This window comes from Mesoplodon densirostris, chromosome 2 (genome assembly GCF_025265405.1).
Source record: "Mesoplodon densirostris isolate mMesDen1 chromosome 2, mMesDen1 primary haplotype, whole genome shotgun sequence".
NCBI lineage: Eukaryota > Metazoa > Chordata > Mammalia > Artiodactyla > Ziphiidae > Mesoplodon > Mesoplodon densirostris.
In genome coordinates, this window is record NC_082662.1 from 52,350,805 (window position 1) to 52,366,338 (window position 15,534).

At 34.3% G+C, this 15,534-nt stretch overlaps 1 protein-coding gene and 1 pseudogene across 1 annotated transcript in view; one reads left to right on the plus strand and one right to left on the minus strand.

Moving 5' to 3' along the window:
* HOOK1 (hook microtubule tethering protein 1) overlaps nt 1-15,534 on the plus strand; it is a 73,762-nt gene that overhangs the window by 41,442 nt on the left and 16,786 nt on the right. Inside the window, exons 10-12 of the mRNA XM_060084118.1 lie at nt 7,856-7,996; nt 9,132-9,333; nt 10,140-10,250. Coding sequence (XP_059940101.1) covers nt 7,856-7,996; nt 9,132-9,333; nt 10,140-10,250 — 454 coding nt within the window. The remainder of the gene's footprint in view (nt 1-7,855; nt 7,997-9,131; nt 9,334-10,139; nt 10,251-15,534) is intronic.
* LOC132483458 (large ribosomal subunit protein eL43-like) lies at nt 9,706-10,114 on the minus strand (annotated as a pseudogene).

The following is a 15,534-nucleotide window of genomic DNA, read 5'->3' on the forward strand; positions in this document are numbered from 1 at the left end:
CATATTGTAACTCCCTTCTCCAACAGTGAGAAACCTGGCTTCCACTTTCCTCAGTACATTTTCTCATTTACTCAATCCCAAAACACATAGGAAGTAAGAATTGCTAACCCATACCTCTGTAAAAAGCAAACTAATACTAGACTTCAGTACGTTTACAGTTCTTTTTTCTTAAGATGACATTTGCATATTGTGAAATGAATAAATACTGAGTACAATTTCGCATGTTTTAACAAATGCATACATTTTTGTAACTCACACTTTTATTGTTTGATAGATCATTTCTATCACTACAGAAAGTTCCCCTATGCCCCTTCCCAGTCAATCCCTATCTCCCAGAGAGTAATTACTCTTCTGATTATTTTCCACCATAGATATGTTTTCTCTCGTCTAGAAGTTCTTATAAATTGAATTGCAATATGAATTCTTTGATGACTGGCTTCTTATGCTCAGCATATTTGTGAAATTTACAAATGTTGCTGAATATATATTAGTAGTTCATTATTTTTTATTGCTGAGTAGTATTCCATTATATGGAATTATTTCTCATTATGACACATTTTGCTTATTCATTTTCCTTTAGATGGGCATTTGGGTTTCCAGATTTTGGCTAATATAAATAAAACTGGTATGAACATTGGAGTATAAGACTTTTTGTGAACATATTTTTTCATTTCTAGTTGGCAAATACATGAATGAACTGATATTGCTGAGTTATACATTATGTCTGTGTTTAATGTTAAAAGATACTGGCAAACCATTTCCCAAAGTGTTCATATTGTCTTACATTCCCACCAGCAGTGTTTGCTGTTGGTTGCTCTAGTTTCTCTGCCTGTATAACATAACGTGGCTTTATCAGGCTTTTTAATTTTAGTTATCTCAGGGGATGTGTTAAGGGTGTTGAATTGTGGCTTTAATTTGCATTTTCCTGATAACTAATGATATGGTAAGCCCCTTTTCTTGTGCTTATTGACAATATATCTTACTTTGTGAATCATCTCTTCACACTGTTAGCCTTTTTTTTTTTTTCTTTTTTTTTTTTTTTCCCAGTACGCGGGCCTCTCACTGTTGTGGCCTCTCCCATTGCGGAGCACAGGCTCCGGACGAACAGGCTCAGCAGCCATGGCTCATGGGCCCAGCCGCTCTGCGGCATGTGGGATCTTCCCAGACCGGGGCACGAACCCGTGTCCCCTGCATCGGCAGGCGGACTCTCAACCACTGTGCCACCAGGGAAGCCCTGTTAGCCTATTTTTAAATTGGGTTGTTTGTCTTTATTACTGAGTTGTAGGAGTTTTAAAAATATATATTCTGGATACAAAATCTTTGTCAGATAGACAGGTAGTAATGTTTCATCCATTCTGTGGCTTGCCTTTTCATTTTTCAAATGGTATCTGAAAGAGTTAAAGTTCTTAACTTAGATGAAGTCTGATTTATCAATATTTTTAAGATTAGTGCTTTTTGTGCACTGTCCAAGAAATCTTTGTCTACTCCCTTGTCATGAAAGTACACTCTACTGTTTTCTTTATAGTTTTAACTTTCACATTTAGGTCTGTGATCCATCTTGAAATGATTTTTTGAAACTAGTGTGAGGTGTGGATGTGAAGCTTTATTTTTATTTTCCTTATGAGTATTTAGTTGTTCCAATATCACCAGCTGAAAAGAAATTTATTTTACTCTGTCAAATTGTTTTGGCACCTTTGTGAAAAATGATACAACCATAAAATTTGGGTCATTTTCTGGACTCAGTTCTTTCCCATTGATCAGTTTTTCTATCTTTATGCCTATAAGACACGATTTTGATCACTATGGCTCTAGAGTAAGTCATTTAAAATCAGATAGTGTGAGTATTCCAACTTTGTTCTTTCTTCTAAAAATTTGTTTTGGCTATTCTATCCTTTGCTTTTTTAGTCAGTTTCTGTGAAAAAAACAACCTTTTGTGATTACGATTTGGATTGTATGTGATTGATACCTTAACCATACTGAGAATTTCTGTCTATGAATGTAGTATCTTCGTCTATTTAAGTCTCATTTCTCTAGCAATGTTTTATTGTTTCCATCATAGTTTTATGTGTGTCTTCTGTTAATTTTATTCCCAAATATTTAATTTTTTTGCTGTTACAAACACAATTAAAACATTATTCTGAAAAGTTACTGCTAACATATAGATACACAATTGATCTTTGTATATTGAAACTTTTATCTTGTATCTTGAAACTTGTCTTGTATTTTGAAACCTTTCTGTCTTGCAAAGTTTCTTAACTCCCTTACTGATTCTTCTAGTTGTTTATTGAAGTAGAAAATCCTAAGGAATCTACAGTCACCTTGTTTATTAATAGAGCTTTACCTCTTCCTTGTATTATTTCTGCCTTGTATTTATCTTCTTTGTTTTGAGCAAGAGCAAACATCTTGCTTTGTTCTGGGTCTTAGGAGAAAATGTTCAATTAAGTACTGTCAATTATGAAGCTAGCTGTAGAGTTTTTAAATTTGCTTTTTATCAGATTGGAGGAGTTCCCCCTTTATTTCTGCCTTGCTACAAGTTTTATCATTAATTGGTGTTGATTTTTTGTCAAATGACTTTTCTGTATCTTGAGAAGATGGTTTGGTTTTTCTTTTTCACTCTTTTAATATGATTAATTTTTGAATGTTAAAAAATCTTTATTCCAGGGAAAACCAATTGGTCATATTTTATTATCTTATATATGTATGACTGGATTTGGTTTGCTAATATGTTGAAAATATTTTTGTGTCTGTCTTTATAATAGATATTGTCCTGTAACTTTTTTCTCTTATAATGTCTTTCAGGTTTTGTTATCAGAGTTTTGCTAGTCTCATAGAATAATTAGGAAGTATTCTCTCCTCTATTTTCTGAAAGAGTTTATGTAAGAATGATACTATTTTTTCCTTCAGTATTTGATAGAATTTATCAGTGAAACAATTGGATCTGTGGTTTTCTTTGTGAAAGGGCTTCTAATGGCACATGTAATTTCTGTAATGGTCATAGGGCTTTTCAGATTTTCTGTTTCATCTTATGTAAGTTTGCTAAATTGTTTTTTTCAAGGTATATGTTTATTTGACTTAAGTTGTTGAATTTATTGGCATAAAGTTGTTCATAATATTCTATTTATTGTCCCTTTAGTGACTGTAGGAGCTGTAGTGATATTTCCTTTTTCATTCCTGATACTGGTAATTTGTATTTTCTCTCATTTTTCTTGGTCACTCTTGCTAAAGGCTCATCAATTTTATTAATCTTTTCAAACATCCTTTATTAACTTTCCATACTGTAAGTTTTAGATCTCTGTTCTTTATTTATTTTACTTCCTTTGGATTTAATTTTCCCTTCTTTCTTTAGCCTCTTCAAGTTAGATGATTGATTGTAAGCCTTTCTTCATTTCTAAAATTAGCCTTTAAAGCTGTAAATTTTCCTTTAAGCACTGATTTAGCTGGGTCCCCCAAATTTGATTGATTGTGTTTCTATTATTATTCAGTTTGAAATATTTTCTAATTTCCCTCGTGATTTCTTCTTTCACTCGGGGATTATTTAGAAATGTGTTGTTTAATTTCTAAATATTTAAGGCTTTTCTACAGACTTTGTATTGTGACTGATTTCTAATTTAATTTCCTTGTGGTTAGAGAACATATTCCATGAGACTTCAATCTTTTAATATTTATGATACTTATTTTATTGCTCATCATATATTGTATTGTGGTGAGTGTTCCATGTGTACTTGCAAAGAATGTGTGTTCTGTTTTTTTGACTGACTTGTATCGTAAATATTAATTATATCAAACTGGTTAACAGTGTTATTCAGATCTTTTCTGTATTTTTACTGACATTTTTGTTTAGTTCTATCATTTATTAGGAGACTGATGTTAAAATTTTTGACAATAATTATAGATTGTGGATCTCTGATTCTGTCAGTTTTTGCTTTATCTATTTTAAAATTCTGTTTTTACGTATATACACCTTTATGATATGTCTTTCTGATAAATTGACCCTTTTATTATTGTGAACTGTCTCTCTTTATCTTTGGTAATACTTTTTTTTTCACCTTCTTTTTTTTTTTTAATTGGGGTACAGTTGTTTTACAATGTTGTGTTAGTTTCTACTGTACAGCAAAGTGGAGTTCCCTGTACTATACAGCAGGGTCTCATTAGTTATCTATTTTATACATATTAGTATATATATGTCAATCCCAATATACCACTTCATCCCACCCACCCCCTTCCCCCCTTGGTGTCCATACATTTGTTCTCTACAGCTGTGTCTCTATTTCTGCCTTGCAAACCGGTTCATCTGTACCATTTATCTAGATTCCACATATATGCATTAATGTACGATATTTGTTTTTCTCTGACTTACATCACTCTGTATAACGGTCTCTAGGTCCATCCACGTCTCTACAAATGACCCAATTTTGTTCCTTTTTATGGTTGAGTAATATTCCATTGTATGTATGTACGTCTTCTTCAATTACCTTCTGATGCTATTTTTAAGATGAGAATGGCAGCCATTCTCTATTTCTTTTTTTTTTTTTTTTAGTTTCTGCTTTATAACAAAGTGAATCAGTCATACATATACATCTGTTCCCACATCCCTTCCCTCATGCATCTCCCTCCCTCCCACCCTCCCCATCCCACCCCTCCAGGCGGTCACAAAGCACCGAGCTGATCTCCCTGTGCTCTGCGGCTGCTTCCCACTATCTTATCTACCTTACGTTTGGTAGTGTATATATGTCCATGCCTCTCTTTCGCTTTGTCACAGCTTACCCTTCCCCCTCCCCATATCCTCAAGTCCATTCTCAAGTAGGTCTGTGTCTTTATTCCTGTTTTACCCCTAGGTTCTTCATGACATTTTTTTAAAATTTCAATTTATATGTGTTAGCATACGGTATTTGTCTTTCTCTTTCTGACTTACTTCACTCTGTATGACAGACTCTAGGTCTATCCACCTCATTACAAATAGCTCAGTTTCGTTTCTTTTTATGGCTGAGTAATATTCCATTGTATATATGTGCCACATCTTCTTTATCCATTCATCCGATGATGGACACTTAGGTTGTTTCCATCTCCAGGCTATTGTGAATAGAGCTGCAATGAACATTTTAGTACATGTCTCTTTTTGACTTATGGTTTTCTCAGGGTATATGCCCAGTAGTGGGATTGCTGGGTCATATGGTAGTCCTATTTTTAGTTTTTTAAGGAACCTCCATACTGTTCTCCATAGTGGCTGTACCAATTCACATTCCCACCAGCAGTGCAAGAGTGTTCCCTTTTCTCCACACCCTCTCCAGCATTTATTGTTTCTAGATTTCTTGATGATGGCCATTCTGACTGCTGTGAGATGATATCTCATTGTAGTTTTGATTTGCATTTCTCTAATGATTAATGATGTTGAGCATTCTTTCATGTGTTTGTTGGCAGTCTGTATATCTTCTTTGGAGAAATGCCTATTTAAGTCTTCTGCCCATTTTTGGATTGGGTTGTTTGTTTTTTTGCTACTGAGCTGCATGAGCTGTTTATAAATTTTGGAGATTAATCCTTTGTCAGTTGCTTCATTTGCAAATATTTTCTCCCATTCTGAGGGTTGTCTTTTGGTCTTGTTTATGGTTTCCTTTGCTGTGCAAAAGCTGTTAAATTTCATTAGGTCCCATGTATTTATTTTTGTTTTTATTTCCATTTCTCTGGGTGGTGAGTCCAAAAGGATCTTGCTGTGATTTATGTCATAGAGTGTTCTGCCTATGTTTTCCTCTAAGAGTTTGATAGTTTCTGGCCTTACATTTAGGCCTTTAATCCATTTTGAGCTTATTTTTGTGTATGGTGTTAGGGAATGATCTAATCTCATACTTTTACATGTCCCTGTCCAGTTTTCCCAGCACCACTTATTGAAGAGGCTGTCCTTTCTCCACTGTACATTCCTGCCTCCTTTATCAAAGATAAGGTGACCATATGTGCGTGGGTTTATCTCTGGGCTTTCTATCCTGTTTCATTGATCTATCTTTCTGTTTTTGTGCCAGTACCACACTGTCTTGATTACTGTAGCTTTGTAGTATAGTCTGAAGTCAAGGAGCCTGATTCCTCCAGCTCCGTTTTTCGTTCTCAAGATTGCTTTGGCTATTCGGGGTCTTTTGTGTTTCCATACAAATTGTGAAATATTTTGTTCTAGTTCTGTGAAAAATGCCAATGGTAGTTTGATAGGGATTGCAGTGAATCTGTAGATTGCTTTGGGTAGTAGAGTCATTTTAACAATATTGATTCTTCCAATCCAGGAACATGGTATATCTCTCCACATATTTGTATCATCTTTAATTTCTTTCATCAGTGTCTTATAATTTTCTGCATACAGGTCTTTTGTCTCCTTACGTAGGTTTATTCCTAGATATTTTATTCTTTTTGTTGTAATGGTAAATGGGAGTGTTTTCTTGATTTCATTTTCAGATTTTTCATCATTAGTGTATAGGAATGCCAGAGATTTCTGTGCATTAATTTTGTATCCTGCTACTTTACCAAATTCATTGATTAGCTCTAGTAGTTTTCTGGTAGCATCTTTAGGATTCTCTATGTATAGTACCATGTCATCTGCAAACAGTGACAGCTTTACTTCTTCTTTTCCAATTTGGATTCCTTTTATTTCCTTTTCTTCTCTGATTGCTGTGGCTAAAACTTCCAAAACTAAGTTGAATAAGAGTGGTGAGAGTGGGCAGCCTTGTCTTGTTCCTGATCTTAGTGGAAATGGTTTCAGTTTTTCACCATTGAGGACAATGTTGGCTGTGGGTTTGTCATATATGGCCTTTATTATGTTGAGGAAAGTTCCCTCTATACCTACTTTCTGCAGGGTTTTTATTATAAATGGGTGTTGAAATTTGTCAAAAGCTTTCTCTGCGTCTATTGAGATGATCATATGGTTTTTCTCCTTCAATTTGTTAATATGGTGTATCACATTGATTGATTTGCGTATATTGAAGAATCCTTGCATTCCTGGAATAAACCCCACTTGATCATGGTGTATGATCCTTTTAATGTGCTGTTGGATTCTGTTTGCTAGTATTTTGTTGAGGATTTTTGCATCTATGTTCATCAGTGATATTGGCCTGTAGTTTTCTTTCTTTTTATCTTAAAAAATTTTTTTGATGTTAATATAACCACCCCAGCTTTCTTTGCTTACTGTTTGCATGGTACTTTTTTTCATCTTTTCACTTTTAATATATTGTGTCTTTATATTTTAAATGTTTCTTGTAACTAAAATATATTTGAGCCTTGCTTTTTTTATCCAGTCTGGTAGTCTCTGCCTTTTTAATTGGTATGTTCAGTCCATTTGACTTTTATGTAATTTTTGACATGGCTGTATTTAGATCTATTGATTTTCTGTTTTTCATTTGTTATATCTAGTCTTAGGTTTGTTTTTCTTCCTTTTTTGCATTATTTTCAGTTGATCAGATTTTAAAAAATATTTTAATTTCTGTATTGTCATTTTAGTTTTTGTTGTTGCTCTAGGCTTTGAAGTATTTATTCTTTATCATAGTCTATACTTAGAGTTAATGTTTTACTACTTTACACGCTATGTATATTTTTGGATAACTTTAATATATACGTTTTCTCTTCATCTTTTGAAATTAAAATTCCTGTTTGAACTAGAAAACCAAGCTCAGTGTTTTAGAAGTAAAAATGAAAATTCTGAACATCATTTGCTTCTCAGGTCTGTTTTAAAACCAAGAGCTGAAAAGTACCTTATTCCTTTAGTTTTTCTTTTGAATGCAGAATCCAAAAAAACATTTTAGAAGTAAGTCTTGCTAAGCTCATATCTCAGTAAGGAAACAAATAATTGAAATTACATTATAAATACTTGTTTTCTTTATGCAAGGCTCGAAGCTGCAAAAGATGATTACCGTGTTCACTGTGAAGAACTTGAAAAGCAGTTAATTGAATTTCAACATAGGAATGATGAATTGACTAGTCTTGCTGAGGAAACAAGAGCCCTGAAAGATGAAATAGATGTTCTTAGGTATGGCATGTCTAAATATAATTATGTCACTTCTAAGTTATTACTTAGTCATTTCAGTATTCCATATTGTAATCAAGGATTCTTAGAGTTTTCCCTATGTATCAAGTATTGATCAGTTTTTATCCAGCCTCCTAGTCTTTACTTCTTTTATGCTTGTTGATAGTTATGGACCATTTAAGGATAATATTTGATTCTTGTTAGGACAGTTTCATAAACCTTTTTCTTATTTCTCATTTAAGAAAATGATAACTTTTTCTTAAAAATTTGTAAGCTGAGTTACTTTTAGATACATTTGGCTTGACCTTCTTGTGCTTACTAGTATATCTTGTGAAATTGTTGTGTAAGGAAATGCAGTCACAAAGCATATTTTGACATTTGATAAAATGTAGATAAGAATCCTAGCATTTATTCAAGGTTATCTCAGGTTTGTCTTATAGTCTTTGACAATATAAAATTTATATTTAATTTTTGCCTGTAAAATGTTACCAAGGCAAGTAGTCTATCCACATGATTTTTATATTTTCTGTTAAATTTTCTTAATCAGCCATTTTCTTGCACAGTTTTTAATGTCCTTATTTTAAATGAAATCTTTATAACCATTAATTTGAACTTGCATGTGATATTGAAGTGGTTTGGTTTATTTATTTATTTTTGCTCTAGCCCAGTTGTCAGGTAAGCACAACTCTAAAGGGAAGTGCTTTGCTAAACAACTTATAAGTTGAGTCAACTTCCTTAGTATATCAAATACTTAGAGCAAAACTACATTAAATATTATGCACAAAGCACAATTGGCCTGTAAGCTACAGAGCAGCTCAGAATTGTTCAATTATATTTAGAAAGCCATTCTTTTTATATACATTTTTCTGATATATAAAATAGTTTGATAATTCAGTTTGTCAAATTTGAAGCATTTTTATTTTGATGACTTTATAACAGAAGGGTTGAACTTTAGACAGTTTCAGGCCTGAGTCTGTCTCCAAAGTTCTCGCAAAGTTTATGATTTCTTTTCTCTGTCCCTCTCATTTTTTTTAACCAACTGATAGTTCATTGGGAAGACTCATTTTACAGCCAGAATAACATTGTTATGTGTACTTACTAGTTTTTACACAGTAATGTTTAGTCTTTGTTATTATAGGGCTACCTCTGATAAAGCAAATAAACTGGAGTCAACAGTTGAGATATATCGTCAGAAGCTACAAGATCTGAATGACCTTCGCAAGCAGGTGAAAACTTTACAGGAAACAAACATGATGTATATGCATAATACAGTCAGCTTAGAAGAAGAATTAAAGAAGGCAAATGCAGCACGTACACAATTAGAAACATACAAGAGACAGGTAAGAAAATATCTTGATTTTTAAAATCAGTAAAATTGAAAGAGTTCAACTTTGAGTTATCGAAGTCTTTTACATTTTTGTTGGCTTCTGAGCTTGTATATTTTTGGACATTTTTATTGTTTTATTAGTATTTCTGGTAACCAGTGATAAATGCCTAGAGTATGGAGTTATAACCTAAAATATTCTTTTCTGCTGTTTATCAAACAACCTAGATAAACAGGGTAGAAGGCTGATTTTTTTTTGCTAAGTTATTATTTGTGTATTTTAAAACTTATGTTTATTCTTCTTATCTACATGCCATTTCCACAAATTTTTTTTGTTACGTAAATTAACCCATTTTTATAGGCTAGCAACATTTCAAATGGTGGTGCTTTACTGGTCCTTCAGTTCCTTCACCTCTGATGGCAGACTTTACTGTGACAGCAGAAGTGGTATTGTAGATCCAGGCACCACCAGCTACCGTTTTCATGCATGAACCACAGTGCCAAATGCCCCCAGCTCATCTCTTTATCTTGGTTTTGCCACAGAAGGAGCAAGTGTACTTGGCATGCTGGCTGATTTCAGTTTTCTTCACCATTTTCCTGAGGGTGGCACCATAACGGGTCCCATATTTACCCACAATTCCAACCTTCTTGATGCGTTTAGCCACATCGCCGCAACCTAGGACCAAGCCCAGAGAGTCCACAAATATTTAGAATTAGACTATAATCTTAATATAAATTTTATTTCCAGTTTATCATTTATTGAACTCTGAAAAGCTATCAATATTATATACTCTCATTTTTTACTTTTGTTTCCAATAAAAGGTTCAGGATCTTCACGTTAAACTTTCCTCTGAATCCAAAAGGGCGGACACACTAGCATTTGAGATGAAGCGGCTTGAAGAAAAACATGAAGCTTTACTTAAGGAAAAAGAGGTAAACATAAATATAATTGATATGTAATATGTATGTCTTGTTTTAGTTTTTAATACTGTCCTTGCTCTTTTAAGAATGGAAGTGATGTAATCAGTTCTTTCTCCCAATTGAAATTGGTGATATAAAAGAAAATCTTGTAGACATTCTTTATACGGTTTTGTAAGTTTCCTTCATATGGGAAGATGAAGTCACAGAGCCTAGGTCATGTCTCAGTGCATGTTTTTCAGCTCTATAGACTGTCAGCTCCTTGAGAGCAAGGACCATAGATGCAATTTTTTAACAGCTTTATTAGGATATAATTTATATACCATAAATTTCACCCATTTAAAAGGTATAGTTCAATGGTGTTTAGTATATTCACAGGGTTGTGAAACCATTATCACAATCAAATTTTAGAATACTGTCATCACTCCAAAAAGAGACCGTGTGCCCATTAGCAGTTACCCTGCATTCTGGCCCCCCTTCCCTCAGCCTTAGCAATCATTAATCTACTTGTTGTCTCTATAGATTATATGAATAGAATATATATAAAAATGAATATTATATATATTAATATATAATCATACACTTTGTGGTTTTTGTGACTGGATTCCTTCATTTAGCATAATGCTTTCAAGGTTCAACCATGTTGTAGCATGTGTCAGTACTTCATTCATTTTTATTGCTGAATAATAATCCATTGTATGGATATACCACATTTTATTTATCTGTTCATCAGTTTATGGACATTGGGTTGTTTCCATTTTTTGCCTATTAAGTGAATAATGTGGTTATGAACATTTATGTACAAGTTTTTATGTGGATGTATTCATTTTTTTAATATTTATTTTTTAGGGCTTCCCTGGTGGCGCAGTGGTTGAGAGTCCGCCTGCCGATGCAGGGGACACGGGTTCGTGCCCCGATCCCGGAAGATCCCACATGCCGCGGAGCGGCTGGGCCCGCGAGCCATGGCCGCGGAGCCTGTGTGTCCGGAGCCTGTGCTCCGCAACAGGAGAGGCCACAGCAGTGAGAGGCCCGCGTACAGCAAAAAAAAAAAAAAAAAATTATTTTTTGGCTGCGTTGGGTCTTAGTTGCAGCACGTGGGATCTTTCCTTGCAGCATGCGGGAGCTTCATTGTAGTGTGCGGGCTTCTCTCTAGTTGTGGTGTGCAGGCTCCAGAGCACACAGGCTCTCTAGTTGTGGCATGCGGGCTTGGTTGTTGTGCGGCATGTGGGATCTTAGTTCCCTGACCAGGGATCGAACTGGCGTCCCCTGCATTGCAAGACAGATTTTCAAGCACTGGACCACCAGGGAAGTCCCTTTATTTCTTGAGTATATACCTAGGAATGGTATTGCTGGGTCATATGGTAACTATGTTTAACTTTTTAAAGAACTACCAGCCTTTTCTAAAGTGGATGAACCATTTTTTATTATCACCAGCAATTTGTAGATTCTAATTTCTCCACATCCTTGACTAAGTATATTAAATTCTAATTTTGGCTATCCTAGTGGGTATGAAGTAGTATAGCATTATGGTTTCGATTTGTATTTCCCTAATGACTAATGATATTGAACATCTTTGCATGTACTTATTGGCCATTTCTAATTATCTTTGAGAAATATGTCTTCAAATTCTTTGCCCATGTTTTGTCATTTGCTTTTTTAATTTCAAGTTCTAAGAGTTCTTTATATATTCTGGATATAAGTCCCTTGTCAGATACATGATTTGAAAATATTTCCTCTCATTTTGTGGGTTGTCTTCTCACTTTTTTTTGATGGTATTTTTTTTGCAGCAGAGTAGTTTTTTTATTTGATGAAGTCAAGGTTATCTATTTTTTCTTTTGTTAGTTTTATGGTGGTGTTTCTATGAAACCATTGAATAACTTTAAGGTTGTAAAATTTATTCCTATGTTTTATCTTAAGAGTTTTATAGTTTTAGCTCTTATATTTACTCTGTGATCAATTTTGAATTAATTTTTTATGTGGTGTGAGATAGGTTTCTAACTCTGTTCTTTTGTGTGTGTATATTCGGTTGTCCCAGCACCATTTGTTGACAAGACTTGCCCCATTGAATTGTCTTGGTACCCTTGTTAAAAATCAATTGACCATGATACTGTAATGATGGATATACTTTGTCAAAACTCATAAAAGTGAAACAGAAAGAATGAACCCTAATGTAAGCTATGTCCTTTAGTTAATAATAATGTTATTATTATTATATTGGCTCATCATTTCTTACAGGTAACCACAATAATGAAAGATCTTAATAATAGGGGAAATTGGGGAATGGGGGGAGACGAGAGAATGAGAGAATATGGGAACTTTGTGCTTTCTGTTCAGTTTTTCTGCAAAAAAGTGTATTAATTTTTTTAAGTAAAAAAAATCATTTGGCCATAAATATATGACTTTATTTCTGGACTTTTCTTTGTCATTGATGTGTATGTCTAGCTTTATGCTAGTACCACATTGTCATGATTACTGGAGCTTTGTAGTAAGTTTTGAAATTGGAAAGTATGAGTTCTCCAACTTTGTTCTTCTTTTTAAAGCTATTGTTTTGGTTATTCTGGGTCCCTAGCATTTCATATGAATCTTAGGATCAGATTATCAATTCCTGCAAAATAGCCAGATTGAGATATTGATAGGGAGTGCCTGAATTTGTTGATCAGTTTGGAAATCTGGCCACCTTAATAGCATTAACTTTCTGATCCATGACTGTAGGATAACATTCCATTTAGTTAGGTCTTTAGCTTCTTTCAACAATGTTTTGTAGTTTTCCTTGTACAAGACTTGCACCTTTTAAAGCTTTATTCATGAGTGTTTTATTCTTTTTGTTACCATTATAAATGAAATTATTTTTTCAGTTTCATGTTTGGATTTTTTAATGCTAATGTATAGAAATACAATTGATTTTTGAACACTGATCTTGTATTTTGTATCCTTATTGGATTCACTTAGTATTTCAAATAGTTTTTAGTAGATTCCTTAGGATTTTCTATATAGAAAATCAGGACATCTGCAAATACAAATAGTTTTCCTTCTTCCTTTGCAATCTGGATGCCTTTTATTTCTTTTTCTTGTCAAATTGTCCTGGCTAGAACCTCCAGTACTTTGTTGAATAGAAGTGGCAAGGGTGGATATCCTTCTCTTGTTTCTGATATTAGGGAGAAAGCATTCACTCTTTCATCATTATGTATGTTACTAGCTGTGGGTTTTGTTTGTAGATGCCCTCTATCAGGTTGAAGAAGTTTCATTTTACCTAGTTTGTAGCATGTTTTTATCCTGAAAGGTTTTTGGATTTTGTCATCTGCTTTTTCTGGGTCAGTGAGATTATGTGTGTTTTTTGTCTTTTATTGTATTAATGTGGTATATTACATTGATTTTTGATATTAAATCAGTTTGCATTCTTGAGGTAAATTCCACTTGGTCATAGGGTATAATCCTTTTTATATATTGCTAGATTCAATTTGCTAGTATTTTGTTGAGTGTTTTCCCATCTATATTATAAGAGATATTGGTTGGTAGTTCTCTTTTGATGTCATTGCCTGGTTTTGGTATCAAGATGATACCACATAGAATGAGTTGAAAATTTTTTCCTGCTTTTTAGGTTTTAGCTCACTTGAAGTCTTTATCTAGAGTGTCCACCCACTAGGGTCATCTCATTGACTTTTTCTGTTAACTGTTTGTCTTTTTTTTTTTTTCCTGCATTTGGACTGTCCTGTTTCTTTGCATGTTTCATACTTTTGTTGAGAATATGACCTTTAAAATAATATAATATTTCAACTCTGGAAATCCAGATTTTCCTTCAGCCTCAGGGTTTGTTGTTATTGCTGGTTTTTTTAGTGACTCTTTTGGACTAATTCTATAAAATCTTCTTTCTTTGTAATGTGCAACCACTGAATTCTCTGCTCAGTTACCATTGAGATCAGTTAATGATTAGTCAGATATTTCCATAGATGCCTTGAACCAATAACTCTCCCAACCTTTGCCAAAGGACTCAGTGTGTATTTTGGAAAACGTCTTCAATTCTTAGGCAATTTAAAACTCTGCCTTTGCCTTTATTTCCTGTTTGCACAGGGCCTCAAGTTTATCCAGAGCTGAGACATTGGGGCCCTCTAGGTCTTTTCTGGGCATGTACACAACTCTCTATATAGCTGGCCTCCTGGATCTCCAGGGATATGTCAGAACTTTTCTAAGTCCTCTATGGATTTCTTGTTTCTCAGCTCTTCCTTGTAAGTTTTTGGCAAGGCTCTTGTTTGCCCTAACTGGCATCACAGCCTCCATCAGCTATAGTGAAAACAATTGCTGATGATTGTTTTTGACAAATCAATCAATGAAAAGTATGACTGGGGCTTCGCCAGGGTGCTTCTAGACAGACCATATAGTGACAGTTCTCTAAGCATGGGGCTTTTTAGGAGGAATTTCATATCCAGTCTGCCCATTCTGGTAGTGGCTAAGCTGCTGTTTTTCAAAGCTATAGAAATTGAGAGGGAATTCCCTGGTGGTACAGTGGTTAAGACTCAGTACTTTCACTGCCGTGGGCCTGAGTTCAGTCCCTCATCTGGGAACTAAGCCGTGTGGTGTGGCCAAAACAAAAACAGGAACAAAGCTACAAAGATTGAAAGTCTGCTGGTTTTCAAGGCTACTCCAGAGTTGGGGAGAGGGTGATAGTAGTAAGGATAGTTAAAAGAACAAAAAGCTCACTGTTCTGAGATTTAGCAGAGTTTCTTTAACAAGTGCTCCTCAGATCATGACAGACCCTTGGTTAATTTTCAGAGTTCTGGAAAAGTTGATTTTGACAAATTAGCTAGTGTTTGCATTGCATTTATGAAGGAACAGATTTATAGGGGTCCTCATGCCTGACTGTAGTTATAGTTTATAGTGTTCAGAGATTCCTACGGCATCTGTGCACTCTGGCCTAAGGACCCTTGGAGTCAGGACCCTTGGACCCTAACCAATTTACTGTTAGGTTGATTTGAACCACATAATGGACTAAGTAGGGTTTTGTTTACTGATTTGAAATATAACATTTAAAATATGATTTTATGTTAAAGTACTTTTCAAGTTCCGGGAAAATCATTTAAACATGAGCCTTTTGTACAGAATGTAGAAATTTGTCATTGTCTGTCAGCTGTAAAATAAAATAGCCAATGATATGAAGTCCTAGCATGCTATCCCTAGGAAATAATGTTTTTCTACAAATTCATACTTCCAGTATGCTACTTAGAGTAATAGAAGGAAATAACAAGTCTCCAGCATCTCTTACACACCAGACTATAGTCTAGATATTAGACAAACTTTATCTCAT